Genomic DNA, 27950 nt, shown 5'->3' with positions numbered 1-27950 from the left:
GCTCAATACCCTGGCAATATAAGCGTCCTGTGTTACTGATTGACTAGCAGGTCCTAAAATGCAGAGTGCAAAGTGTATTTGTTGAATTTGCCCATGGTCATTAGTTTGACATTAGAATACTAATTTCATTATAGCCGGAACTGAAGAACCAAGTTTGTGTTTCCTCTAATCCCTTAATGTTTTATAGCACAACAGAGAATCAACTGCAAAGCTGTGAATGTGACAGTCACAGAGTGCCTCTTCATTGTTCCAAAATGAGCGCTGTGTGGTCGAGCTTTGTTCCTGAGAAACCAAATTACTATTATTACAGGGAAATGTGTATAAAGCAATGCAGAAGTAATCTAGATATTTTCTGCTTGATGTAATGCTGCAGCCACAGAACAATGACGGCTTGGGTTTGGATATTTCACTCAGTGTAAGTGATGTAGCTTCAACGAAGCATTGCCATCAGCAGATACAGAATATGTAAAGCACATAGCTCTGCAATATGGAAAAAAAAAAAAAATCCAAATTTGAAGCAATAAAAGGGGGACATTTAAGGGAAAGTCACGTTTCAGAATGGCACATGAAAGATCTCATCCAGTGATACTGATTGGCAAATTTCAATTCTTGTCTTTTTCCCATAAGATTGACTTACTGTCTACTTTAACTTTTTTTTTTTTTTTTTTTTTTCAGTTTTACAAAGCATATTAAGACTGAAATGTTGTTGCGTGATAGCTGGCTGAGAGGCTCCACTTCTGGCAGTACATTAATGTAGGTCGGATGTAGGGTCGGTGATGCAAACCGGAGGAGTTTTACAGCAGATATCACTGTACATAACCCGGGGCACAGGCATATGACTGACAGGAGCAGTGGGGGGAGTGTGCACCCCTGTGGTGTGGAGAGGAACTGGATAGATCTCTGTCATGCACTGTAGCATGAACCACTTCAACACATCACAGGAGTCACCTGAACAGCGAGGACTGGGGGTCCAAATTTAACCAACCAAAACATTGTCTTTCTTTCTTTTTTCAGTTACCATTTAGAGTTAGAGAAGGTCTGATGCAACTGATGTGTGGATTGTGAAAAACAGGTTACAACTTGATATTAGGAGGATGTCTCTGCTGTATTAAAATCTTTTTTTTTCTACCAACAGGTGGCAGCAAGACACAGTGTTGGTCCTGCAAGAGAAAAACCTGGAGAAACAAGCAGAGGGCTTCCACAAACATTATCACAGAGTCTAAAAAGCCAGTAGGTGTGACCTGGTGTTGAAGATTTATTCACACTAAATAATACACACACACCAAAAGAAATGAGCAGAGCTTGAGAAAAACAAGGTTGCATCAACTCAGCACCGTAACCAAGGTGTTTACATGGCACAAGATTCTGGTTAAAACAGGCACATGCCAGGGGTCTTATTCGGAATTTTCTCCAACCAGAATATGACCTGAGTGATGAGCCTAGTAAGTGTGGGAAGATGCTGGACAGATCCAGTTCACACACCTGCCCAGATGGTGGCACTATTGGCAAGAAAGAAAAAAAAATCACAGACTATCTTGTCTGTGGGTGTATTTGTGTTGCAGCTGCTGCTCCGTTCGCCTTCAGTTGTGTCGTTGGCTCCAGAAAGAAAACATGTTTGTCCAAAAAGCGCTCAAAACCAGTTTCTCAGGACTGGCAAACACCTGTAGCCGCGGACAGGGGCTCACTGCAGCAGTTTCCAGGTGAAACTTATTAGGCCCTCGCCCTCCATCGGAGAGAGGGCCTATTGTTTTTTAACTTATTATTTCATGTAACGTCATCTTTTTGTCATCTTGTTTTGCTTATGTTTGCTAGACTTGCAATACTGTTACTGGTGGATGTAATTCCAGTGTGTCCCGCTCTGGACCGGCCTGCTAAGTAAATTTTGTTTTTGGGTTCATTTTGGTTGATGATTAAAGTGATTCCCCATTTCAACCAGTTCAACCAGTGACCACAATGTTTTCATACATGAGACCCTATTTAGTGAGGAAGCAGTTTAAAATGTTTTACACACTTCCTTTGAATTGTGTGTGCTTGGTATGATCATATGATTGGAAACAAATATGGTTTAATCTGACCTTTGTCACAGACTGCAGAGTATGAAAATCACACTTATTAACATAACATAGGAGTCAAATGCCAGTAGCTCAGTTATCCATAAACTCAGGTCTGTTTTGCACCAGTCTCTGTTTAACAATACACCATCTCAAAAACACTTGAGTTATGGTAGCATAAAAGAATAGTGTCACTTGTTTGTGTCTATTGAGAAATCTTTTTTTGTTTGTTTTTAGAAGAAAGCTCATTATTTTGAACTACATTTGCAGTTTTTTAGTAGAATTTGTGTAGTGTTTGCTTTTTCTTTTATAGCTTTAGTCACCACACCTCCTCCAGAAACTTATGGATAATTTCCTCCTTGTGCAGGTTGAGACTGTTGAGCAATGTAAAGCCATCACAATCATCATATTATTACCAAATGTCTTGCAGTGCTGTGGTATAATTACTGTCAGTATGAGAAGTGGTGAAGACAGTGAGTGACTTCTTTCTCCCATCAGTGGTATTTTTCCTACATTTCCAATGAGCCCCCAGCTTTGCTTTGTCCACATAAGAACGTGGCCGGCAAAATAAATTTTGGTTTTGGTTGATGGTTAAAGTGATTCCACGAACTGGTGATTTTATGGTGACTATAATGTTTATCATATATGAGGCAGCCTAATTGTGCTCCTGTGGATAGTTGTGTTTGTGTTGCACCTACTTAGAGTGGAACCAGTTGGAAATGTTGTGTCTAATCAAATAAAAGCCTAGCAAACTGAGTTTGCTAGTACTAGATCACCATATTAAATGAGATATTAGACTATAAACTACATCAAATAAACTGCTGTCTCTGTTTCCACGTAGACTGCAGCACAGCCAGGCCCAGCAACATGGGAAGCATGCCGCCTCCACTCGTCCAGAGACTGCAAGCGCCAAGAGTCTGATGGACATCGGGACACGGAGGATCTTCACTGAGGACCATGATCTCTTCAGACAGAACGTCCGGCGCTTCTTCCAAGAGGAGGTGATCCCCCACCACAATGAGTACGTACAACCACTGCTTGATGCCAAAGGCTTTCCATCCCTTTACAATCAGAATCAGAAATACTTTATTGATCCCAGAGGGGAAAAGCCTTTTGAATGGCAAGAATGAAGTAGAACATACATAGACACACTGCTTGATGCTGAAGATGTACCATCCCTTCAGCCTATTGAATGGCAAGAATAAAATATTGTGATTTGACTGGTTTTGAGCAAATGATCTTCTCTGACTCCCTCTCCACCTCTTTCCTTTGTTCCAGGTGGGAGAAGGCAGGCCAGGTGAGCAGGGAGTTGTGGGAGAAGGCCGGGGAGCAAGGCCTGCTGGGAGTAGTGATACCAGAGGAGCATGGTGGAATTGGAGGAGACCTGCTGTCTGCTGCTGTCGTCTGGGAGGAGCAGTGAGTAGTCTTGTTAATTGATTTTTTTAAAATGGAATACCTAATACATTTATCTTGTCTGAGGAGGTGCACTGATATGCATTCAGTTTTTCATGTCAGGCTAGAGCACAAGAATAAATGCACAGATGTAGAAATCACACCTTTTACTGTCTTCCAGGATGTATTCGAACTGCACAGGCCCAGGTTTCACCTTGCATTCAGAGATTGTGATGCCCTACATCAGCAACTACGGTACCAAGGAACAGATTGATCGCTTCATCCCCCAGATGGTTGCTGGGAAATGCATTGGTGCCATCGCCATGACTGAACCAGGAGCAGGCAGGTGAGGACTCTTTGGCTATCTGAAATGAAATCATCTGAAAAAAATCCTAGGATATATAGCCCTTTTCATTTGTGTCTTGGAAGGCTGAGGCCTAATCAAGCCATATAGAGTTGTGTGTAGGACAATATTAAACGTGCACCTTTTTCATTATAACATAGTTTGTAAATCTATGCAATAATAATAGTCTTCCATGCTGTCACAAATTATATTTCCTTTGCCAATCTTGCTTAAGAAAAAAAATAAATAAATCAATAAAACACGTCTCCCTATTTAGTTTGACTCCCTCTGTAGGTTAGTTTTCTGGTGGAGTACCCCAAAGGTCGATCTTTGTGTTCTCTCTCTCTCTCTCTCTCTCTTTCTCTCTCTCTCTCTCTCTCTTTCTCTCTCTCTCTCTCTCTCTCTCTCTCTCTCTCTCTCTCTCTCTCTATATATATATATATATATATAGATAGATATAGATATAGATATACACACACACACACACACACACACCAGTTTTTGTTGTAAACTTTTCATCATAACAAAGTACTTTGTAAATATGTGCCTTAAATGTTATGTTCTTCCCTTTTTTTTTTTGTTTTGTTTTGTTTTGTTTTTTGTTTTTGTTTCCAGTGATCTCCAAGGTGTGAGGACGTACGCCAAGAAGGACGGCAGTGACTGGATCCTCAACGGTAACAAGGTACAGCTGGAGAAAGATGTTCTTTGATGCATGGTGATTTATAGCATAGGACATGATGGTAAGTATCCCAAATTTATGAAAGGTCTTCTGCACGGTGACTGACCCCAGGTGACCCTCACCAAAAAGAAGAAGCAGGGACACATCTTCAGTTGTAGTCCCCAGCGTCACTGGGTGTTTCGGCCTTTTATATACAATACACCCTCTGCTGAGGCAGGCCCACCACAGGCTGATCAGACCTGGGTGTGTGTCCCTAACTTCTGGGGGCCCACCTGGGGTCTTTCCTCCTTATCCATAGCCACTGACTGCAGCGCTCAGCAGTCTCTGATGTTTCCCTGATGGTGTGACGCAAGGCCTGGCCACAGATCCCCAGCTCCTTGAGAAGCTTGAGGGTGGATGTTGCGATGAATCCTCGACAGCCAACCTCCACCGGGCGGACTGTCGCTCTCCAGCCTCGTTGTTCGGCCTGTGCCTTCAGATCTGAATAGCGCAGCAACTTCCTCTCATAGGCCTCACCCGTGGTGTCTTCCCATGGTACTGTCAGCTCGATGAAGTAGACAGCACGCAAGTTGTTAGACCAGAGTACCATGTCTGGTCTTAGGGTGGAGGTTACTATTTGAGGTGGTATTGTGAGCTGTTGGCCTACGTCCACGAGCTGGAAACAAGCACAGTCATTATGTTGGCATTTGGGAAATGTCTTAACATCAGTTTGTACTCTTCTTCATCTCCTGTTTAGGTGTTCATCTCAAATGGTTGGATGTCTGACTTGGTGGTGGTGGTGACTGTGACCAACCGTGAGGCAAAGACAGCAGCCCACGGCATCAGTCTGTTCCTGGTGGAAAATGGAATGAAGGGCTTCCACAAAGGACGCAAGCTGGAGAAGATCGGACTGAAGGCCCAGGTACCTGAACTCAGTATCATAGCATTTGCCAGCACTTCTCTGTTATACATTGTACATTTTGTTATGTCTTTTTTCAAGGCACTGTGGCAGTGGACTCTCATCACCTCACTATTGGTTGCACATTAAGTTGGTGATCTAGGAAGTGATACTCAGAGTTTTATGCTTCCTCTGGGTATTGTGTTTGCTGAATTAGCAAATTGACATCAAATTTAAAGACTCAAGTTCAACTCACATTGTGAGCAAAAATGCATTTGCTCAATTTCTGTCTGTGAATGCATTTCCATGCATAGTTCTGTTGCATGTCTCTATGGCTCTGAAAATACATTCTATCATGCTTTAGCAGTGAAAGGGTTGGATGAACCCTTGAGTGATGTGTTTTTTTTTTTGTTTTTTTTTTAAATTTCAAACTCTGGGGTTATTCCTCTTAATATCACTTTCTCATTCAGGACACAGCTGAACTGTTCTTTGAGGATGTGCGTCTCCCAGCTGACGCCCTTCTGGGTGAAGTCAACAAGGGTTTCTACTATTTGATGAATGAACTGCCTCAGGTAAAAGGAATATATAAGAAAATTTAACTATCTAAGGGGCATTAAGTAGTCTATGGTCTTTATAATAATAATAATAACTTTATTTATATAGCACAGTTCATACAGCAGGTGCAACTCAAAGTGCTTTACATCAATAAAGTGGAGACAGAGACAAATAAAAGAAAAGCAGAGTAATAGATAAATAAGTAAAGTAAAACTGCCCCCCTCCCCCAATCCTTCCACATCCACCAGCACACTGGTATTGGTATTGTATTGGTGATCACTGGCAATTGAAGTAATACAGAGAATTTACTTTTCTCACAATAGAAAAATGGGTAAACTAGCAATTAGACAGATATAACAGAAACTTCTAGAACAAAATGTGCTTTGCATCAGTCTGTTGCATTATGGAAATGTTCATCCACTGCATTATGGAAATCTGTTTGTATCATCAGTTTCCAGCATTCAACTAGGTACGACCTTGTCCAGTTTTGTTTTTGCCTCTGTCCTCTTCTTGTGTACTTCATCTTTTAGTTTTCATTGTTACTTAAACATTCTTTGTTTATTTATTTAAGTAGGAGCGTCTGCTGGTTGCTGACATGGCCATATCGAGCTCTGAGTTCATGTTTGAGGAAACCAGAAACTATGTGTTGCAGAGGAAGGCTTTCGGCAAGACAGTAGCTCACCTACAGGTTGGTGTAACATGGGCTGTTTGTTTTTCCTGCTCTTCTGCAAGTTATTCATCGTTACTATTTGTGACCAGCAGCTAGGGTTTTCTTGTTGATTCCTAACTTATCCATACAAATTGTTAACTCTTTCATATGTTGTGTGTTGTCCACCAGCGTGTATGATGTGCATGGGTTTGTGTGTTGGTTTTACAATCTGTACTTCGCTCAAGACAGTAAATGGCTTCATATGATAATTTACCCCAGACTGTGCAGCACAAGCTAGCAGAGCTGAAGACTGAAATCTGTGTAGGCCGAGTTTTTGTAGATAGCTGCCTTCAGCTCCATGCTGAGAAACGCCTGGACTCCTCCACTGCCTCCATGGCCAAGTTCTGGTGAGGACGCCTTTATCACTCCTCAGAGTCACTGATGGGAGTGTGGTGCTGTGAAGAAATTCTGGGCTTGATGTAATGGCATTTTTAATGTGCCACACATAGCTTTTTAAACATCAATATGTCAGTGTGAAAATAATCCACTGATACAATTTTTGATCTTTCAGTCAAAGACCCTTTGATCTCTCAAAAAAGTAGACCACCCTAATGTTCTTTTCTTCATTCTTGTCCACAGGGCGTCAGACCTTCAGAACAAGGTGGCCAGTCAGTGTCTGCAGCTCCATGGAGGGTGGGGCTACATGTGGGAATACCCCATTGCCAAGTAAGTGGCACAAACCCTGGGTAATGCGGGTGGGGAATGAAGGACTATTGAGAATCACCAGGACAGTTTTGTGTTGCTCTTCCTATCAAATACTGTCTTAACACTCGATTATCTCTGTCTTTTTTCTGCCCCCCTCCCTGCCCCTCCCCTCCTCTCAGAGCATTCGTGGACTCCCGTGTTCAGCCCATCTATGGAGGCACCAATGAGATCATGAAAGAGCTGATAGCCCGTAACATTGTCAGCCAGAAGTGAGGGATTTTGATCATTTTTTTTTTTTATGGTGGTGGACAGGGCTGGGCAGTGTGACGATATTATATCGATGTGGTGAGGGATTTTGGTCATGGTAATACTGTGATATGCCATAAGTGCCTTCTCTTCCTGGTTTCAAAGGCTGTATTACAGTAATGCAACATAGTTTTCTGAACTTAATCATCTGCTCTAGATGCTGTGTTTTTCATCTCTACCTACTTGGACATCATATCCACATTACTAATGATTGTTTATCAAAACTCTCATTGTGTAAGTTTTGATGAAGCACCAGTCGTCATCCCTACAATATTGTCAAAATATCAATATTGAGATATTCGCTCAAACATATCATGATATTTGATTTTGTCCACATCGCCCAGCCCTAGTGGAGGAGCACTGGGGAAGTTCAATGGTTTGCACACCTGGAAGCCTGTCTGGGAAGTTGGGAAAAGTATGGAAGGAGCAGCACAGTTGCTCAATGGTTTGCATTTTCTCCTCACACAGATTACTGAATAGGAGTCAGTAGGTATGGAAATTGGATATTGTTGCATTTATGCAGATGCTGTAATCATAAATAAATTTTTGAGTATATCATATATTGTTGAAGATGTTACTGAGTGATGTTACTGAGTCATTTTGAGTGAATAACTGTTTGTGAAGAACCATGCCCCATACACTAAAGCACCAAAACATTATATATTTTTTTTTCATATAAAAATTTGATAAGAGAACATTAGGATCTCTACGCAATTACAGCCCGTGTTTATTAATTTGAAAATATGTAAAGTATTTGCAATGTACTGTTTTCCAGTGCCAGTTTGCTACTAAATTGCACAGCTACTCTAGTTATCATGTGTCTGCATGTTCTTCCACATCTATTTCCTGCATCCATCCATTGTTAAAACGTGTCAGCTCTGTCATAAAGGGCAATTCTGCCTGATGTAGAAAATGTTAAAGACACCAACTCTTTTCATGAAGCTCACTGAAGAGGTGAATCCAGGTAAAAGCTGTTTTTTTTCCCTTAGCGATTACCCTCATTAAATCTATAAGAGTCACAAACAAGGAGGTGTTGAGTAATAGAAGGGTTTTTATGCTCTGAGACAACAGCTGTGAATTGTGAGGAACAGGTTGCAACTTGATATCAGGAAGATGTCTCTTGTTGTGTTAGGATCTTTTTTTTTTTTTTTTTTCGACCAACAGATGGCAGCAAGACACGGCATTGCTTCTGCAGGAGAAAAACCTTCTTGTACTGGGCAGAGAAAGAAACAGAGGGCTCATTATCCCAGCGTCTAAAAGGCCAGTGGGTATGACCTGGTGTTGAAGATTTATTCACACTAAATTATACACTCACACCGAAACAAATGAGCAGAGCTTGAGAAAAACAAGTTTTTTTTAAATGTGTGGGTGTTTTAACAGTGGGAATACTGTTTTTGATTGTGTTAGGTGGCTAAAAACAGAAGTAAAGTGTTCAGAGCTTTGAAGAGAAGTCGCCTACTAACTTTTGCATTTGATATATAAGAGAGTACAGACTGTAAAGTGTGAAAATAACTTAAACTGATGCTGGAAATCTTCATGTGAAGCAACAAGCAAGAGCAGCCGAGTGGAAAAAGTGATAAGATGAGTGGTGGGAGAAAGGATTTGCTGGCTCTGGCTTTTTCAAGTTCAGGTCTGTGATAGATGAGGAGGGAAGAGAGAAGGGGATGAAAACTGGAAAAAAAAAAAAAAAAAAAAAAAAAAAAATCAAAATTACGCCATTAATTATTTCATGGTGATTATTTTGCTTTATGTATTTCTTCATGAATGAATTACTTGATGTGAGATGCTGTACGTTTATACGAAGTTCCGCAATTCGCACTCTTGCCCAGATGGTGGCGGTAGTTGCAACCCTGATTTAAAAAATGAAAGACGAAGAAGAAATTATAACTGCCCTTATCTGTGGGTGTATATGTGTTGCAGCTGCTTGTCTGATTGCCCTCAGTTGTATCGCTGGCACCAGAAAGAAAACATGTTTGTGCAAAAAGCGCTCAAAACCAGTTTCTCAGGGCTGGCAAACGCCTGTAGCCGCGGACAGGGGCTCACTGCAGCAGTTTCCAGGTGAAACTTATAACATTATTTAATTTTATGTCATCCTTTTTGTCGTCTTGTTTTGTTTATGCGTTGCTTTATCGTTGAAATGCTGTGACTGGTTGATGTGTTTTTGATACTTGTTCATGCCTGTATGCATTTTTGCTTTTTGGGGAATACTTGGTTGATTGTAATTCCAGTGTGTCCCCCTCTGGGCTTAGAAGTGGGTCAGAAGTGGGTCACAGTGACCTTTGACACACTTTCTTTGAATTGTGTGTGCTTGGCATGATCATGTGATTGGAAACAAATATGGTTTAATCTGACCTTTGTCACAGACTGCAGAATATGAAAATCACACTTATTATTAACATAACGTAGGAGTCATTCTGACTATTACAAAGAGTGAGATTGAAAATTTTTGACATTAAAATTCAATGTCAAAAGCCAGTAGCCGAGTTAACCATAAACTCCGGTCTGTTTTGCACCAGTCTCCGTTTAACAATTCACCATCTCAAAAATACTTATGGTGTGGTAGCATTAAAGAATAGTGTCACTTGTTGGTGTCTATTGAGAAATCTTTTTTTGTTTGTTTTTAGAAGAAAGCTCATTATTTTGAACTACATTTGCAGTTTTTTAGTAAAATTTGTGTAGTGTTTACTTTTTCTTTTATAGCTTTAGTCACCACACCTCCTCCAGAAATTTATGGATAATTTCCGCTGTGGGCAGGTTGAGACTGTTGAGCAATGTAAAGCCATCACAATCATCATATTATTACCAAATGTCTTGCATTGCTTTGTCCACATAAGAATGTGGCCTGCGAAGTAAATATTGGTTTTGGTTTCGTTTTGGTTGATGGTTAAAGTGATTCCACAAACTGGTGATTTTATGGTGACTATAATGTTAATCATATATAAGGCAGCCTAACTGTGCTCCTGTGGATAGTTGTGTTTGTGTTGCACCTACTTAGTGTGGAACCAGTTGAGTATGTTGTGTCTAATCAAATAAAAGCCTAGCAAACTGAGTTTGCTTGTACTAGATCACCATATTAAATGAGATATTAGACTATAAACTACATCAAATAAACTTCTGTCTCTGTTTCCATGTAGACTGCAGCACAGCCAGGCCCAGCAGCATGGGAAGCATGCCGCCTCCACTCGTCCAGAGACTGCAAGCGCCAAGAGTCTGATGGACATCGGGACACGGAGGATCTTCACTGAGGACCATGATCTCTTCAGACAGAACGTCCGGCGCTTCTTCCAAGAGGAGGTGATCCCCCACCACAATGAGTACGTACAACCACTGCTTGATGCCAAAGGCTTTCCATCCCTTTACAATCAGAATCAGAAATACTTTATTGATCCCAGAGGGGAAAAGCCTTTTGAATGGCAAGAATGAAGTAGAACATACATAGACACACTGCTTGATGCTGAAGATGTACCATCCCTTCAGCCTATTGAATGGCAAGAATAAAATATTGTGATTTGACTGGTTTGGCGCAAATGATCTTCTCTGACTCCCTCTCCACCTCTATCCTTTGTTCCAGGTGGGAGAAGGCAGGCCAGGTGAGCAGGGAGTTGTGGGAGAAGGCCGGGGAGCAAGGCCTGCTGGGAGTAGTGATACCAGAGGAGCATGGTGGAATTGGAGGAGACCTGCTGTCTGCTGCTGTCGTCTGGGAGGAGCAGTGAGTTGTCTTGATAAATTATTTTTTTAAAATGATATCTGTGCCCACTGTGCAGTTTTGAAAAAAATCCAAGAAAATAGGCTTGTTGGATGAAAAGGGTGTGGTCTTGGGCCAGGGTGGGGAGAGGTGGATTGGGATGGAGTCATCCTAGGCACACGCATGTGCCTGATGAGCAGAAAGGTAGCATTTACTGGAACAAATGCTGTATCTGAGGACAGCTGTCTGGAAATGACTCCATCTTCAAATGAGCATCGGCTACTCATTTTAACCACTGGAAGGTAAACAGAGACAGGTTTAGGGAGACAAACAGCGCCAGCATATTTGTGCTCAGATGTTGACAATAGCATCAGCATTCTTGTACAGCATAGTACTAAATACTTGTTTACAACTCAAAAACTACAGAGTTTGATGACACAAGCATGCCAGGACTTTATGTCTCAAGCAGTGTGCATATTACACCCCTTTGGGACCACTTTATGTTGCGCTTTGAAAAGTATTACCTAGGACTTAATGAATGAGCAAATGGCTAAAGGCAAAGCTTGTACTGAGTGCTTGGCACAAGTCCTGAAAGTAAGCTGCTGCTGTTTAAAGGTATGGCAAGTAGGTTATGAAACTTAATGACCTCTATGACACCTTGAGTATCTTACGAGTAGTATTTAATGTCAGATGGTTGGATGAAGCGAGGATATATTTTCTAGTGTTCAAGCAGATTTGCTGTCTGTCTTCCAGGATGTATTCAAACTGCTCAGGCCCAGGTTTCGCCTTGCATTCGGAGATTGTGATGCCCTACATCAGCAACTATGGTAACAAGGAACAGATTGATCGCTTCATCCCCCAGATGGTTGCTGGGAAATGCATTGGTGCCATCGCCATGACCGAACCAGGGGCAGGCAGGTGCGGACTCTTTGGCTGCATTTATTATTGCATAGATATCCTTTTATGTAATAATAATCGTTGTCCATGCTGTCACTAATTGTATTTCAGAGATTTTTGGAGAATTTCAATCTGATGTTGGGAAATGCTTTTAAGAAATGTAGTTGTGGGAACTGACTCCTAAACAAAGCAAAAATATCTCCCACACTTATCATATCTGTTTTTCTTCCAAATTTCATTAATATCTGAGATGGAATGTCCTTAATTGCTCATCTTTTGTGTCCCAGTGATTGTTTCTGTTGTAAACGTTTCATCTTAACAAAGTACTTTGTGACAAAGCCATAAATATGTGCCTTAAAAGTTACGTTCTTCACTTTTTTTGTTTCCAGTGATCTTCAAGGTGTGAGGACGTACGCCAAGAAGGACGGCAGTGACTGGATCCTCAACGGTAACAAGGTACAGCTGGAGAAAGATGTTCTTTGATGCATGGAAACAAGCACAGTCATTGTGTTGGCATTTGGGAAATGTCTTAACATCAGTTTGTACTCTTCTTCATCTCCTGTTTAGGTGTTCATCACAAATGGTTGGATGTCTGACCTGGTGGTGGTGGTGACTGTGACCAACCGTGAAGCAAAGACAGCAGCCCACGGCATCAGTCTGTTCCTGGTGGAAAATGGAATGAAGGGCTTCCACAAAGGACGCAAGCTGGAGAAGATCGGACTGAAGGCCCAGGTACCTGAACTCTATATCATAGCATTGGCAGCACTTCTCTGTTATACAGTGTACATTTTGTTATGTCTTTTTTCAGGGCACTGTGGCTCTAATCTCATTACTGTTGGTTGCACATAATGTTGATTTTTCTAGGGAATTGATTTTCAGGTTTTTTTTGCTTACTCTGGGTATTGTGCTGGCTGAATTCTCAATTTTGCAAATTGAAATCAAATTTAAATATGTGCAGCTTTGAGCAAAAATGCATTTGCTTAAATTCCATATATGAGTGAATGCATTTCTATGCATAATTGTGTTGCATATCTCTATGGATCTGAAAATAATTTCTATCATGCTTTAGCAGTGAAAGGGCTGGATGAACCCTTGAGTGACGTGTTTTTTTTTTGTTTTGTTTTTTTTTAATTCCAAACTTTGGGGTTATTCCTCTTAATATCACTCTCTCATTCAGGACACAGCTGAACTATTCTTTGAGGATGTGCGTCTCCCAGCTAATGCCCTTCTGGGTGAAGTCAACAAGGGCTTCTACTATTTGATGAATGAACTGCCTCAGGTAAAAGGAATATATAAGAAAATTTAACTATCTAAGGGGCATTAAGTAGTCTATGGTCTTTATGTATTGGTGATCACTGGGAATTGCAGTAACACAGAATTTACTTTTCTCATGATAGAGGGATGGGTAAACTAGCAATTAGAAACAGATACATTTATTTATTTATATTTATATTTATATTTATATTTATTTATTTGATTAGGAGCGTCTGATGATTGCTGACATGGCCATATCGAGCTCTGAGTTCATGTTTGAGGAAACCAGAAACTATGTGTTGCAGAGGAAGGCTTTCGGCAAGACAGTAGCTCACCTACAGGTTGGTGTAACATGGGCTGTTTGTTTTTCCTGCTCTTCTGCAAGTTATTCATTGTTACTATTTGTGACCAGCAGCTATGGTTTTCTTATTGATTCTTAACTTATCCATACAAGTTGTTAACTCTTTCATATGTTGTGTGTTGTCCACCAGCGTGTATGATGTGCATGGGTTTGTGTGTTGGCTTTACGATCTGTATTTCGCTCAAGACAATAAATGGCTTCATATGATATTTTACCCCAGACTGTGCAGCACAAGCTAGCAGAGCTGAAGACTGAAATCTGTGTAGGCCGAGCCTTTTTAGATAGCTGCCTTCAGCTCCATGCTGAGAAACGCCTGGACTCCTCCACTGCCTCCATGGCCAAGTTCTGGTGAGGATGCATCTATGTGTTGTGTTTGAATTTACCAGCGTCTATCAGTCCTCAGTGTTGCTGAGAGTATGGGGCGGTGCTGTGTTTGGAATTCCTGGGCTTGATACAGTGGAATTTTTAATGTGCTACTCGTGGCATTTTTAAACACTAATATATCATTGTGAAACAGAACAGTAAACAAATGAGACATGGGCCAAAATGATTTGTTGGCCATATAGTAAATCCTGCCAGTGGTATCGTTAGTGGGATTTATGGGAACCATGTTTCCCATAAATCACTTTAAGGATTTTACTACTTTTCTCACTTTTTATTTCTCTGGTCAAGTTTTCACATTTTCTTGTTGAAGACTTGAAGAACAGGATACATCACTTTGTTTTTCCATCAGCCTTTCACTCCATTTGCCCTTATCAGAAAATGATGTGCCATAGGGTTTTTTAGCTTTTTTTTTTTTTTTTTTTTTTTTTTTTTTTTTTTTTTTACATTTCAAACGAATTCAGCCCAGTAGCACAAAATATAAAATGCTACGTGTTAGTATAATGTGCTGACCTTCTTTGTGGTGTTCTCCTTTGTTTTTGGAACTGTATCTCAAAATCAGTGATGTAATGACATGCTGATGTCTGTCTTCACTACAGTTTGGGAACCTAGCTAATGTTCTTATTTCAGACATCCATACAGGATTTCATTGTCCTGCTTGAGGACACTTTGCCACTAATTGACACACTGATACAATTTTTGACCTTTCAGTCAAAGACCTATGGGTCGTTAAAAAATAGACCTAATGTTCTCTTCTTCATTCTTGTCCACAGGGCGTCAGACCTTCAGAACAAGGTGGCCAGTCAGTGTCTGCAGCTCCATGGAGGGTGGGGCTACATGTGGGAATACCCCATTGCCAAGTAAGAGGCACAAACCCTGGGGAATGGGGGTGGGGAATGAAGGACTATTGAGAATCACCAGGACAGTTTTGTGTTGCTCTTCCTATCCACTACTGTCTTAACACTTGATTATCTCTGTCTTTTTTCTGCCCCCCTCCCTGCCCCTCCCTTCTTCTCAGAGCATTCGTGGACTCCCGTGTTCAGCCCATCTATGGAGGCACCAATGAGATCATGAAAGAGCTGATAGCCCGTAACATTGTCAGCCAGAAGTGAGGGATTTTGATCATTTTTTTTTTTTTTTTATGGTGGAGGACAGGGCTGGGCAGTGTGACGATATCATATCGATATGGTGAGGGATTTTGGTCATGGTAATACTGTGATATGCCATAAGTGCCTTCTCTTCCTGGTTTCAAAGGCTGTATTACAGTAATGTGACATAGTTTTCTGAAGTTAATCATCTGCTCTAGATGCTGTGTTTTTCATCTCTACCTACTTGGACATCATATCCACATTACTAATGATTGTTTATCAAAACTCTCATTGTGTAAGTTTTGAGACAGCACCAGTAATCATCCCTACAATATTGTCAAAATATCAATATTGAGATATTCGGTCAAACATATCATGATATTTGATTTTGTCCACATCGCCCAGCCCTAGTGGAGGAGCACTGGGGAAGTTCAATGGTTCGCACACCTGGAAGCCTGTCTGGGAAGTTGGGAAAAATATGGAACATGAATGTGATCATTTAAGCATCCTGATAAGTCGTAATTATTGAAATTATGGCAGCATCATTCAGTCCTTTTTTTGTTGTTTAAAATATTGACCAGAATTTCCAGCCCTGTTTTACTGGTGCTATTATGAGCGCTAAGCACATAAAGGTGGATTAAACAGTGCCTGTTTGACACTGAATTAGTAAGAGCACTTTAAGCATGGCAGCTTCTCATTCCTTTTGTTAATTTGATCAAGATTCTCGAATCATAGGTTGTTGGATTTTACAACATTGCTGCTGTCTTGATGCGTAATCAAGAAGACATGTCTTTACAGCTCTCGCCACACAGTGCCATTTTTAATCTTGAAATTATGTAGACTACATAAACAGGTATTTGCCATCTAATATTTCTCAGACTTAACTGAGTGTTTAATGTACAGTAGGAGCAGCACAGTTGCTCAGTGGTTTGCACTTTGTCCTCACACAGATGACTGAATAGGAATAAGCGGATATGAAAGTGGATGTTGTTGCATGTCCCATGATGATGTAATCATAAATAAACTTGCTATATTTTTGAAGATGTTATTGAGTCATTTTGAGACAATATTCCAAATTATTACTGTTTTATATTTAGTTTGTTGTATTTTTTTTAGTTGTTTTTTTTGTTTTGTTTTTAATCTGAAGTTTTGACAGACATTGCTATTGTGGTGTGTGTTTCACAGTCCACGTAACCCAGTGGTCTTCAAAATGGGGTCTGGGAACCTCCAGGGGTCCTTGGGGGGCCTCCAGGGGGTCTGCAGCAAAATGTGGAATGAAATACACTAAATAAATAAATAATACACATGAACAAACATGAAATTTAATTGTAAATAGTTAAATTTACATGGTTCTCATTGTAATCTCATTGTCTCTTTTTTTTAATGGATGATTTCTTCACAGTAAGAAATATTAACAGCAGGTACAATCCTCTGATCAGCTGTTAACCCTTATGGAGTTTTATAATTCCGGGAGCCATGTTTATCTTGACTGAGGACTTAGGTAAAGGATTAGAGAGCTGATGTTGACAGTAGCTATGCCTCTTGCATTGCTCTATGTCTGCCAATAGATGGCAGTGAATGCATAATATAAATCATGTAAAGTCATGACAAATGACTATGTTTCATCAATTTAGTTCCTTTGCAGCAAATACAGTGAACCAATAGGTGACTCTCAGTTATGACTCCCAGCCAAGCTATGAATTCAGGAAGCAATGCATCTTCACACTGCTGTATCCCCATGTCTTTCAAAGTTAAGACAATGATTTGTAATTACAGTCATTGAGCCATTCCTTTTCCTCTCAGCTTACATGTGGTCAATGCTCTTTGTTCACATTTCCCCCCCAAATACAGCTGGTTGTGTGAGATGATCCAGGAGTCTCAGGTGTGACTGCAAATCAGCATGAGCAGGTAAATTTATTGGCATAAAATAAAATAATAAATACAAACTGTAAACGTAATATATATGAAAGACAAAAGAATGGATAGATATGTTTGTGGGTTGACTCGTCGCCAGGTAAAATCTGTCTGCTGATGAGTCAACAACTCATAGTATCCTTTTAAGTAGTGGGATAAGGGGATTTACATGAGCTGGATATTACCTCACAATAATGCGACAGGCAACCATGCACAGCCGTAAATACAGTCTGGTCTTTATGCTATTTTATCAGTTGATTTATGTTTCAAGGGATCAACACACGTATGTTTAACCATTATTGACCCATGTACTCAATTAATTCAGGGTAACCCTATTAATTCATGGTAACAGACTGTGCTCTTGGGATGCCAATAGGCCCTTTGTGCCATTGTGGATCTGACATATGTGCCTGTTGTCTCATATGCATAGGGCATGGCAGTTTGACCCGTCTGATGCTCAAATTCCCCTAAACCCACTACCACAGTGGCAGCTTTGGCACAGGCACAGAGGAGGTGGGTACCCCCCTCCACCCCCGAGGGAAACACAAGTGCAGCTGCCGTCCTCTGATCCGTCTTCCTACCCCACCCTTCCCTTCCATCACACCTCACCTCCCTCTCTTTCCCCTCTTCTCCACCTTCCTTCCCTTCTTCCTCTGTCTTCTCACGCTCTCTCCGTTCTGTGCCCCTCCCTTCAGCTCTCTCGTTGGCTGCATATCCATGTTCTGCCCCTTCCCTCTCCTCCTCTCCGTTTTTTTCTCTCCATCTCTCCTCAGCAACAGCCACACCCTGGTGCTGTAGCACTGCACTCAGTCATTATCACTGCAGACACAGGGCTCTCCCTCCAGCAGTCGAGCCTATCATGGTGTGGAAATCCAGAATCCTCTTAAAAATGACTTTACATTGCACTTGGTTGGCACCTGCTGGGTGAACATGTTTGCTTGGCTTGTATGTATGTGTGTGTGAGTGTGTGTACGGGGTATGTGTGCTTAGGTGAATACCAAGCTATGACAAGCTATGTGTGTGTATTTGTGCATGCACAGGTGCATACATGAACTACATATTTGCCACAATGATAGTATCCATACAGATAATCCAGCAAGTGCAGCGCAGATATCATGGACACTACGGCCACATAATCTCACTGCTCCTAGTTTGCTATATTTACGGTAGCTCAATTTGCGATGGGAGGGATCAGAGGGCCCCATACCGTTCTCATTGTCACTAGAGCTCTCTTCACACACAAGGGTATTAGTGCCGCTCAGCAGCTTAAACCACCAGGTAAGAACTAAAGCACGTCTGTTTATTTTGTTTATCATTTACTGGAAAAATGAAGCTTGGCAAATGTTTTGCTCTGCATAAATCTGGACTTCTTTCCACCTCAGTGCAATACTGGCATGTGTAAAAGTTTCAAAAAAAAAGGATTTCCCCTGTTAAAGTGTATATTGTTGTTGGCAATGCCGTCCACTAATCCTCAGCTGTTGTGTGTGCGCGCGTACTGGTGTGATGTGCAGTTATGTTTATTAGGGATTTGCAGGAATCATTAAGTTGGATGTATTTGAATTTTTAGAGGCAGATTATGACTTAACCTTCCTCTTGAGTGTAGTTTTGTAATCAGTAATGCCGGTTTATGCATGGGATAATTCTGTTTAAGGTTTTATTTGCGGTGTTTGTCGGTCTCTGTGTGCGAGTCCCGGTGCGCCTCTCCGCTGCAGCAGGCTGCGCCTTTTGTTCTGGTCCACGCCTGTATGGTGCTGAAACCGGCACGGCTCCCAGCTATCTACTGCAGTACAGCCCATCACACTCAACTGCAATGAAAACCCCTCAATGCGATACTTATATTCAAGTGTGAGGTTGAAATATCGTGGTTATGATCATCTTAGTGCAGGCATATTGGCCCATGCCTTGCCCATGGCTTAATGTCTATGGGAGTAGCCCAGCCTATTTCCAGCAGTTGGGTTTGGCATGCTGTCTGTCACAACCAGTTGCCCTTGAAGTCATTGCCACCTTGCATCCATCAAGTAGCATTGCTGAGGTTGCATGGCTGGATATATATATATATATATATATTGCAAAAAGTCATGTAGCTACTATGAACAGTATCATTCATTTTCAGTGTCCTGTATGTCATAAATAAATAAATAAATAAATAAATAAATAAAATTCAGTGGCAGTCTTTACAGTGAGTTGAAGGGATCAGTCATTTTCTGAGAATTGGTATTACAGGAGTGAGCTGCTCAAATTTGTGATATCCAAACGTGATTATCTGTTTTTCTCTGATGGAAGACCTGCTTTGATGTGATGTTTGAATCTATGCATACCACCCATTTTTGCCAGATCCATAGATAATGATCTGGAAATGTCTACGGTTCCATTAGCTGTGGGCTTGGAGAGCATGCTCCCATTCAAACCTGTCTCCTTTCAACATCATCTCAGCCTTTACATGTTGATGAGAAGCAGGGGCCGCACTGTAGATCTCCCATGTCTGGATGTGAAAACATTCCTTGGCCAAAAGATTAGGGCCAAAAAGGAATTAATACTCGCATGAAAAGTTCCTCCGATGATTGTATTAGCACATTCCGATTGCTATCTCTTAAGACCCCGGTTATGGACAAGGCATGTGTTGAAAAACACCTCCTTCACACATTGATGTTATTGGATTTTGAGTCTCAGCCTACATGTGGGTTTGCACTGGTTTGCCAGTTGAGGCTTCAGCAGCAGGGCTACTCTTTGTTCGTCACAGGGTCAGCTTTGACTAAAACCAAATGAAATTCATGTGTTACGTTACCTTCTGTTAAGAGTTATTTGCAAGCCCAGCATGATCAGTGACAACCATGCAGGGGTGTGTTCACGGTTCATGCACCGTCCTTCTGTGGCTTTCTTATCGTTTTTGAGGTTTAGTAATATGAGATTCTGTTAAAATAGTGTAGTACTTCCTGTTTGAATGGTTAATCAAAATCCTTTTAATCTGTAGCTACAATAAATGTACAAGCATTTGTATTAGTAGTGCTAGTGTAAAAGCACATATCAGTTTACAACTGACAGGGCTTCAGATTGTATAATATTACAAAAAGTATCTGTAATTTGCTGTTTGTCTCACATGGTAGTTGTTCACAAAAAAGTCAGTGTGGTGGATGTTATTGATTTCTCCATTAATGATGTAATGACTTACCTGCATTTTGCATTTGTTAGTGTTCATTTCAGACCATATGAAAACAGGATTTCACACAGCTCACAACATGGATAGTAGGCTATAGATACAGTATAACCCCACACATAGTATACGTGTATGTACATAATTAATTATGGCTTCCAGATACGGCGTCAACCGGAAACATTAAGTCATTAAGTACATATCCAACCTCTGTCCCCATTTAGTCTCAGATTAGGTGTTTCTTGGCTTGTCCAAACAGAGTGTGACAAAGTGTATTAGGAACACAGCTAAGATGTGTATCAGGTTCACCTATTTCTGTAAGGACATGCCTCTACCAGGCCACTAATCACTGATTAAATAACTGAAATGACCTTAATCATGATACAGCAGGTTGTGTGTGTGTGTATGTCTGTCTCTGTGAGTGTGTTTGTCACCTACCAAAATACAGTTTTTAAAAGTTCAGTGCAAGGACCGCAGTTTTAAGCAGTAAACATAATGTCACGGTACTTCCTATGTGTGTGTATGTACTGTATGTACATGTTCATATATGTGTAATGTCGATCCATTAAAGCCTTGCTTGCTTTTCCAACCACTGGGAAACCCAATCCATCTTTTGCACCATGCGGGAATGTTAAGTATATTTCCCAACGTCAGTTCTAGTTAGGTGCACTGTCAAAGTCCAGAAACCACAGAACCACTCTGCGCTCCACTGAAATTAAGACACGCTATTTTGGCTGGTAATTCCTTGGGGGGGCATTTAATTCGTTTTTCATGGGAAGGAATTGGATTGGAACAGTGTTTGGAGTAAAGATCATTTCCTAGGTATGTTTGTGGCTCGATGTGAGCTGGTCCGGCTTTGTTTTCATTGTTTGTATGTGAGAGCGTTCGATTGACTGCGTGCCTCGATGCTTGTGTGGGCTTTTGTCATTGGTTCAGGCAGGCTATGGATTTCTGTCGCGTCTGTGCTCTTATGCATAAACAAGCGTTCCGATTTTGTGTCACTGAAGTAGGTGAACACAGTGTGTCCTAGTCCAGAGTCACAGGTGTCGAGTACTTTGGATGCATCCTTGGCTCCCACCGCTCTTCCCGTCTGAGGCTTTCCGCTCTACAGGTGCCTAATGGGAGCTGGCAGCACTGCGCTTTAGTATGTGATTAAAGCTCGGCTGTGAGAGAAGCCTGATCTAATTCACACACGTCGGAGGCACCAGCCGGCCCACTGACCCTCATATGGAACAGATACACACACACACACACACACACACACACACCTCTGCATAAGTGCACTGATTCCTTGCATGCTTGAAGGACAAGGCAAAAGGGAATGAAGAAAGAGGAAGTACAGCTGCTGTTGGAAAAGTCACTGAACGGGAACATTTTAAGACACTTGATGGCACCTGAGACATTAGATTCTATTGACTGCTTACAGAACGGTCAAGACCAGCAGTTTGTAGTATTAAATTACCACTATATGTATAATGTGTCTGACAACATCCCTGCAATCAACCGTTTTCCCAGATTAAATAAAGTTAATACATTAATTTACATCAATTGAATTAGACATCAGATGACAGCTTTATCCAAGTAAATCCATGAGCAGACAGGGGATCAGTGTCTTGCATTTCAAAGGGAACATGGCGCTTGATGAAGTTTTCTTGTGCATTCCGGTGCCCTCCATGATGTTTCTGTTGTAATATCTAACAGCTAAAGTATGATTCCAAAAACCAAGCAATGAAAGAATGGATGGATGGAAATTTTGAAAATTTACTTGTCAACCAAGTTTGTGTCAGATGTTGACTTGACCGATGGGTATGACCGATTCACGATTCGTCACGAGAATGGCACACCACATCCAAACACTTAAATGGTCCAGTGCTGGTTGCATCAGCTGGGAAAATGAAGACCCTGTCTGAATTGATTGCCATCAAGTAAGCAGCCCTTCAAAAACTTTCCAGATGCTTCTCACCATTTTCATTTGAGGTTCTTGCCTTCAGGAGGAATGTTCTCCACAAGGACACAGGTATTGACGTCTCGGATTTGATAAACAGCTTTTGTCTGGTGCCGAGAGCCATCCCGTTGGAGGATAGCCCGTCTAAGTGCTCGTCCACCTTTGTGCCCTTGTACCAGGGCTCCGTCTACGGCTGACTAGCAGCCAGTCTTCCAAACCAGCCCTGACAGCCAATGTCACATTCCATTCCTTACGGACGATGCCCCTCGACAGAGAGGACACTCATTCAGGACATTCTTACATGATGCAGGAAAAACTCCCTCAGATATCAGAATCTACAGAATTTCCGCAGCTCTTTGCTTCTGATCTCGTGTTGGAACCATGTTAGCTAATCTACGAGTTGAGGTCAACATTGAAGGCACATTGCGTTGAGTTTTCTGAGGTTGAGAGTGAGCAGGAAAGAAGACTTTTCTGGCAGTGGTTCTGAAAGATAAAAAAATATAACCGCCCACTCCAGTAGTTCAGTTTGCACAGGTTTGACTTGGCTTGGAGTAAAATAAATCCACTCCCGGTGATGTTAATCCATGTGCCTCAAAGTTATTTTCCTTCTCTAGAATGCTTTCTTTATTTTGAGCAGAGCTATGTGGACGAGTGCCCAACAACACATTCCTAGGAAAAAAAAAAATATTCACACGGTGCTATTTATGTACAGGAAGTTTATGCGTCTGCGTTTTAGCTAGGTTATGGCATACACTGCAGCTTTAACTCGCTGTTGGAGATTTTGCACCCCTTAATTGGCACAGAAAAATGCCGACAACTGGGCTGTTGACATATTCTGGATAATATTATGCTGTTTCCTGTAGCTCTATGTGAGCAGCTGCGTCCCACCTCTATTTTAACATTAGCAAAGTGGCAAAACTCGGCTTGCCTTTGGTAGGCCACTGCTAAGTTCACAATCGCAAGTAATCTCACTTGTATTAATCTTTATTGTTATTCCACCTCATGCAAATGCACAATAATACAAAGTGACAAAAGATGTATGAGCCCATAGTAGGCCTGTGAAGACTAAAGCACAATATTGAAAGTCAAGGGTGTATTTGTTTCCCCACATTTTTATCCACAAAAATTAAAAAGTATCCTGATGAGATGATTGCATTTGTTTGGAGGTCTTTTGGAGTCAATTTCTTAAAAATGCATAAGAAAAAAGTGAGTTTCAGATATTAAGACAAAACCGTAAATGATTTTTAAAATAGATATATGTATTTGCAGTGTATTTATGTGGGTGGCTGAGGCGGTTTTCCCTGACCCTGACCTGGGCCGGTGGTGGGAAAAAATACTAATGAGCCTTAGCTTCTCCCTGGATGGGCCGGAGCCTTCCTGTTAGCCTAGTGTATAGCGACTAACCTACGCAGTGCCGGGCCTTTATGGTTTCCAGATGTGGAGGCTAAACAGCTAGCTTGTTTTTCCCTGTCTTTTTGCAAACAGCAGACTGGCAGCGGTTAATACATCGGGCGAACCGTACTGGAAGGCTGCTTGGAGGAATGAATGAGCCTCATTGTTGGAAGTCCATGCATTGTTAGAACATACGGCGGCTCGATCAGGTTTCTCCATGCTTATACACACATTTTTTTTTTGTTCTTTACATGTGAATGTGAGTGTGTTTTTCAGTTGACCCATTAAGGGACAGGGTTGGAATGAAATGTCACGGAAGTAAGTCTCCGAGGATTTAGGGCAAATTGCTTCTCAGTGCCTGAAGCCTCCTAAACCAAAGCAGTTTCTTAAGTATGGTCGAGTGTGTCTGCTGATGTGCTCACACGGTCATGCATGTTTATGCGGGCATGTGTGGGTGCTTGTGAATCCATATATCTGTGTGTGTCTGCCCGTCAAGGCCCTATTTGGGCGGATGGAAACCTCCAATTCATTCCAACTTCACACAGAGCCGCTCTGTAAGGCCGGCGTGAAACGTAGAAACAGATGGAGGGCATGAATTGCATTGATGGTACATTTCGTTCCTGTGAGTCCATTTTTAACAGGACCGGGGAGGCGCGGCAGCTGAGTGTGTGCAGCGGACGTCCTGGCTGGCGTCCAAGAGGGGTTTTGCTGTGTCCGCCACTGAATATGTCTGAAGAGGGACTTACAAGCAAGTCTGACATCCTGTCTTAGACGTGTAACAAGCAGAGTGAGGAGGAAGCTGGGCCAACTTGCCCACATATACATGCATGGATGCAAAGGAGGATTTTATATTATATACTTGATATCACCGACTGGAGGTCATCGTTTAGATGTAGATACATAAGAATTAAGATTTTTGCTCTGAAGTACGTCATTTAAAGAGGTTGTTCTACTTTTTCAATGCAAACTTTTTTTTTTTTTTTAGAACACTTCTTATCCCGCTATTGAAAATGTTGGGGAGCAAATTGAAGGTCCTGGTTTTCGGCTAAAATACATAGCGGTGCAGAGACAAACTCTCATCTCGCATGTGCTTCTGCCCTCACACTGCACTGTAAACACTGTCCCATTCACTTGTGTCCTCCAACTGGGACTATTGGTGTTGTGTTCAAGTGTTGACTGTGCCTACTGCCCCATTGGGACCATCAAGGGCCCCCCTCACCACGGCAACCCCTGCCATGGAAACCAGCCCCTCAAAGGAATGACCCCTTTGAGTACCCATCTATTGGCCCTCTGTGTCTTTCTCTCTCACTCGGTAGTAAGAGGAATACACACAGTGGCCTAGAAAACAGCAGTGTGTTTCGAGTTAATTTAGCCCATATTCACACATTTTCTGTTCCCCAGCCCCCTTGCCTGCATATTTCCTTTCCTTCCCCTCCCTTTCTTCTATGTATCCCACAAAAGACCTTCCTTAACCCAGGAATCCCCTGATTGGGACAAAACCTTTGACCCTTAGGCACACTGCTCTCCTCTAATTGGTGTTACCATGGCGATTGTTGTGTATGCTAAGCACTGTCAACCTCAAACAGAGAGTGGTGGGCCGGGTTAGGGGAGGGACCAACATCCGGGTAGCTCTGCTTGTTTGTTTGTTTGCTTCCTTTTTGGATTTTTGTACCTCTGAACGTTGGTGCCAGCCATTGGCTCCATCAGAGAGGCCAGACATGCGGAATCAGTGGCAGAAACACAAATAGCACAGATCAATGAGATAGCTCGGAGCCACGGGGAGGGGACTTTGACTGCTTGTGATGGCTGGTGCTGCGTAGGACCCTGAACGTGCATGACAGCGCATGTATCTGGCGGAGGAGGGGGTGGGTTGCGGAGGTTTCACTGCATCATGTCACCTCATTAAATCAAGAGCCATAAATCCCGACAGAAAAGGCCGCCATTGGCTTTATTTCTCTATTTTGGAGCATCTCATGCTGCTTCGGCAGATGTGTGTGAACGGCCTCCGGGGAAGAAAAGCGTTGTCCTCTGCCACAATGAGCTTTGTAACATTCTTTTCTTAAGGAGCCACTTGTATTTCAGCATGCCACTGACCCAATATGGCTGGTCCTTTCAGCACTGACAAAGGCTGGCACCGAAATAAAGAACTTGAGCTCGCAGGCCCAGATTTTATGACTGTATGGTTGTTTGTCTGATCATCTGCTTGAGTTTGGGTGTGTATGTGTGTTTGTGTGTTACATATGCATGCATGCATAAACCCAAAGTTTATGTTGACTATCATAAGCAAATGCTTAAGTATCGGGGAAATTTAGTACTTTGTGATGAGTTCAAGTACTCAGATTACTTTTTTCCAGCAAATAATACCTCAATACATTAGTTCCTTAATTATTTTAAGCCTTTATCAGGTAATTTATACAGTTACTGTACAATAGTTCTATTTTCCTTTGATATTTTTTTCAGTTTCATTAATTCAAAAGAAAAAAATAATCAAAAAACATGTAACAGCTTGTGCTGATAACAGGAACAATTCTCTACAACTGCTTGATCTGCTCAGATTTTATAATAATCTAATAAAATAATTTCGTTTATATCGCACTTTTTCAAGACAGTTACAAAGTGCTTCACAGAGAAAATTAAAACCCAATAAAACTCTGTGAACCCAAATGAAATCTCTAAAATAGGGAAGAAAATTATATAAAAACCATTAAAATTGCCATTAAAATAAGTTAAATGTGGAGAAAAATATGTAAAAGACAGCAAACACGATCCAAATAAAGTTGCTTTAAAGATGTTTAATGACAACAGTGTGGCATTCTCAGACAGTGATCAACAACACACAGCACTAATCATACTGCATATTTTAGCTGTGGGTGGCACAAAACTAACCCAACAAGTTATTCCTAATCAAGAATTACTGAGGTGGATACTTAGCTCATTCCATTTAGTCTGAACATCATCCCGTGTATCATCTGAAACATGACGAGAGCCTCTGCCTCCCCATAAACCTTTATATTCAATGTCCTTTGTGCAGGTTTTATAGAGTGTGGTGGATCATACAGCATTTTGGCTCTGCTCCTTGCCATTTCGTAGTCTCTTAGGAACAACAAACGTGTCTTCTGTGTTCTACCTCCACATTTAAACCGTCTGATAGTGTGAGAGCCAACATTTTACAACAGCAGAGGGAGGAATCTTGGAGTGCAGAGATGTGTCTAGATTACAAAAATAAATAAGTAAATGAATAAATAAAAAAAATCAATAACATAATATCCTAGGAATGTGCGATAGTGGATTTTGGAAAGTGAGGGCTTCCTGCACAGCACAAATTCAGCTCATTGTTGATACCGGCATGTTTTTTTCCTACCATGCAGCGTGTGTCCAAACATGACAGACTTGAACTTCAAAGCTGCTATGTGTCCTGATGCTATCTCTCCAGCTGTCATGTCTACAGGAGCCTATCTCCTCAGTGGGGATCAGCCACCAGCAATTACTCATGCAGGCTTGTTTTCTTGTGTTACAATGTTTTGCTTTTTCATGTTACTACTCAAATTAAGCATGAACTGAAAAGTCAGCAGTATCAGTATCGGCCGATATCACCTTAAAAGACGATTTTGGCATCTGTATTTTTCTTTCACTTTTGTCTAATTGTTAAATTGGCATTTGTTTGACCTTTTTTTCTAGGAGTGTGCCATCTAATATGTTTGTAAAATTAGCAACAAAGTAAAACTAGCAGTCTTTTTTTTTTTTTTTTTTTTTTTAAATAAAACCCACTTGATTATCTTAAATCGCTCAACCCAGCTGGCTCCATTGGCGCGTTTGTCACAGTTTAAGGGGTTAAGACAGGCCTGTCTGAAAAGCTTAAACTGTTTTGCACCTGCATTTGTATTATTATTCTTACAAAAACCCATTGATACTGGCCGTCACGGCTGGGAAAATATTGGTGTCGCCCTCAGGAAACCATATTTTTCTGTCTCGAGTTCTTGTTTCTGTGTGAAATTAACCGAGCTGTGTTCAGAAACCGTGTCAGACAAAATGGACTTGCACTCTTCAAGCGAGAGTCACTGTAATTAGTTGTTTCTCTTACAAAATCACGTCCGTTTAAAGCCACCAGCTTTTCCCTTCCCTTTTGTTGACGCATCGTGGGTTGCCAATTATTGATTGTGTCTCTCCAGAGCCTTCTTTCCCCCAGCTCACCTATCCCCTGTGGGGTACACAGGAGGAGAGAGAGACCCCCCGCGGATCCACATGCCCACATTCACATGCTAATCCTCTGCCATCTGCCTTGTAGCTCCGAGGGAAAGCTGCACATGACACCTCCCCTCCCTTGT

The 27950-nt window shown here is 41.5% G+C and overlaps 3 protein-coding genes across 3 annotated transcripts in view; all 3 read left to right on the top strand.

Moving 5' to 3' along the window:
• Positions 1 to 1611: 1611 nt before the first annotated feature.
• On the top strand, positions 1612 to 7963 carry LOC115375213 (long-chain specific acyl-CoA dehydrogenase, mitochondrial-like). Its single transcript, XM_030074599.1, has 11 exons — positions 1612 to 1700; positions 2893 to 3072; positions 3330 to 3467; positions 3625 to 3789; positions 4402 to 4468; positions 5202 to 5366; positions 5813 to 5914; positions 6472 to 6585; positions 6826 to 6953; positions 7186 to 7272; positions 7431 to 7963. Exons 1-11 carry the CDS (start codon positions 1612 to 1614, stop codon positions 7522 to 7524), a joined length of 1329 nt encoding a protein of 442 aa, XP_029930459.1. The 3' UTR covers positions 7525 to 7963.
• A 1518-nt stretch (positions 7964 to 9481) lies between these two features.
• Positions 9482 to 16264, top strand: LOC115375202 (long-chain specific acyl-CoA dehydrogenase, mitochondrial-like). Its single transcript, XM_030074586.1, has 11 exons — positions 9482 to 9615; positions 10692 to 10871; positions 11129 to 11266; positions 11996 to 12160; positions 12529 to 12595; positions 12707 to 12871; positions 13317 to 13418; positions 13621 to 13734; positions 13975 to 14102; positions 14909 to 14995; positions 15154 to 16264. Exons 1-11 carry the CDS (start codon positions 9527 to 9529, stop codon positions 15245 to 15247), a joined length of 1329 nt encoding a protein of 442 aa, XP_029930446.1. The 5' UTR covers positions 9482 to 9526; the 3' UTR covers positions 15248 to 16264.
• A 2089-nt stretch (positions 16265 to 18353) lies between these two features.
• Positions 18354 to 27950, top strand: part of LOC115375102 (microtubule-associated protein 2-like) — a 71633-nt gene continuing 62036 nt past the window's right edge. The window contains exon 1 of the mRNA XM_030074510.1: positions 18354 to 18415. The gene's annotated coding sequence lies outside the window, so the exon portion shown is untranslated. The remainder of the gene's footprint in view (positions 18416 to 27950) is intronic.

This window comes from Myripristis murdjan, chromosome 2 (genome assembly GCF_902150065.1).
Source record: "Myripristis murdjan chromosome 2, fMyrMur1.1, whole genome shotgun sequence".
NCBI lineage: Eukaryota > Metazoa > Chordata > Actinopteri > Holocentriformes > Holocentridae > Myripristis > Myripristis murdjan.
This window is presented reverse-complemented; position numbering and strand designations above follow the sequence as displayed.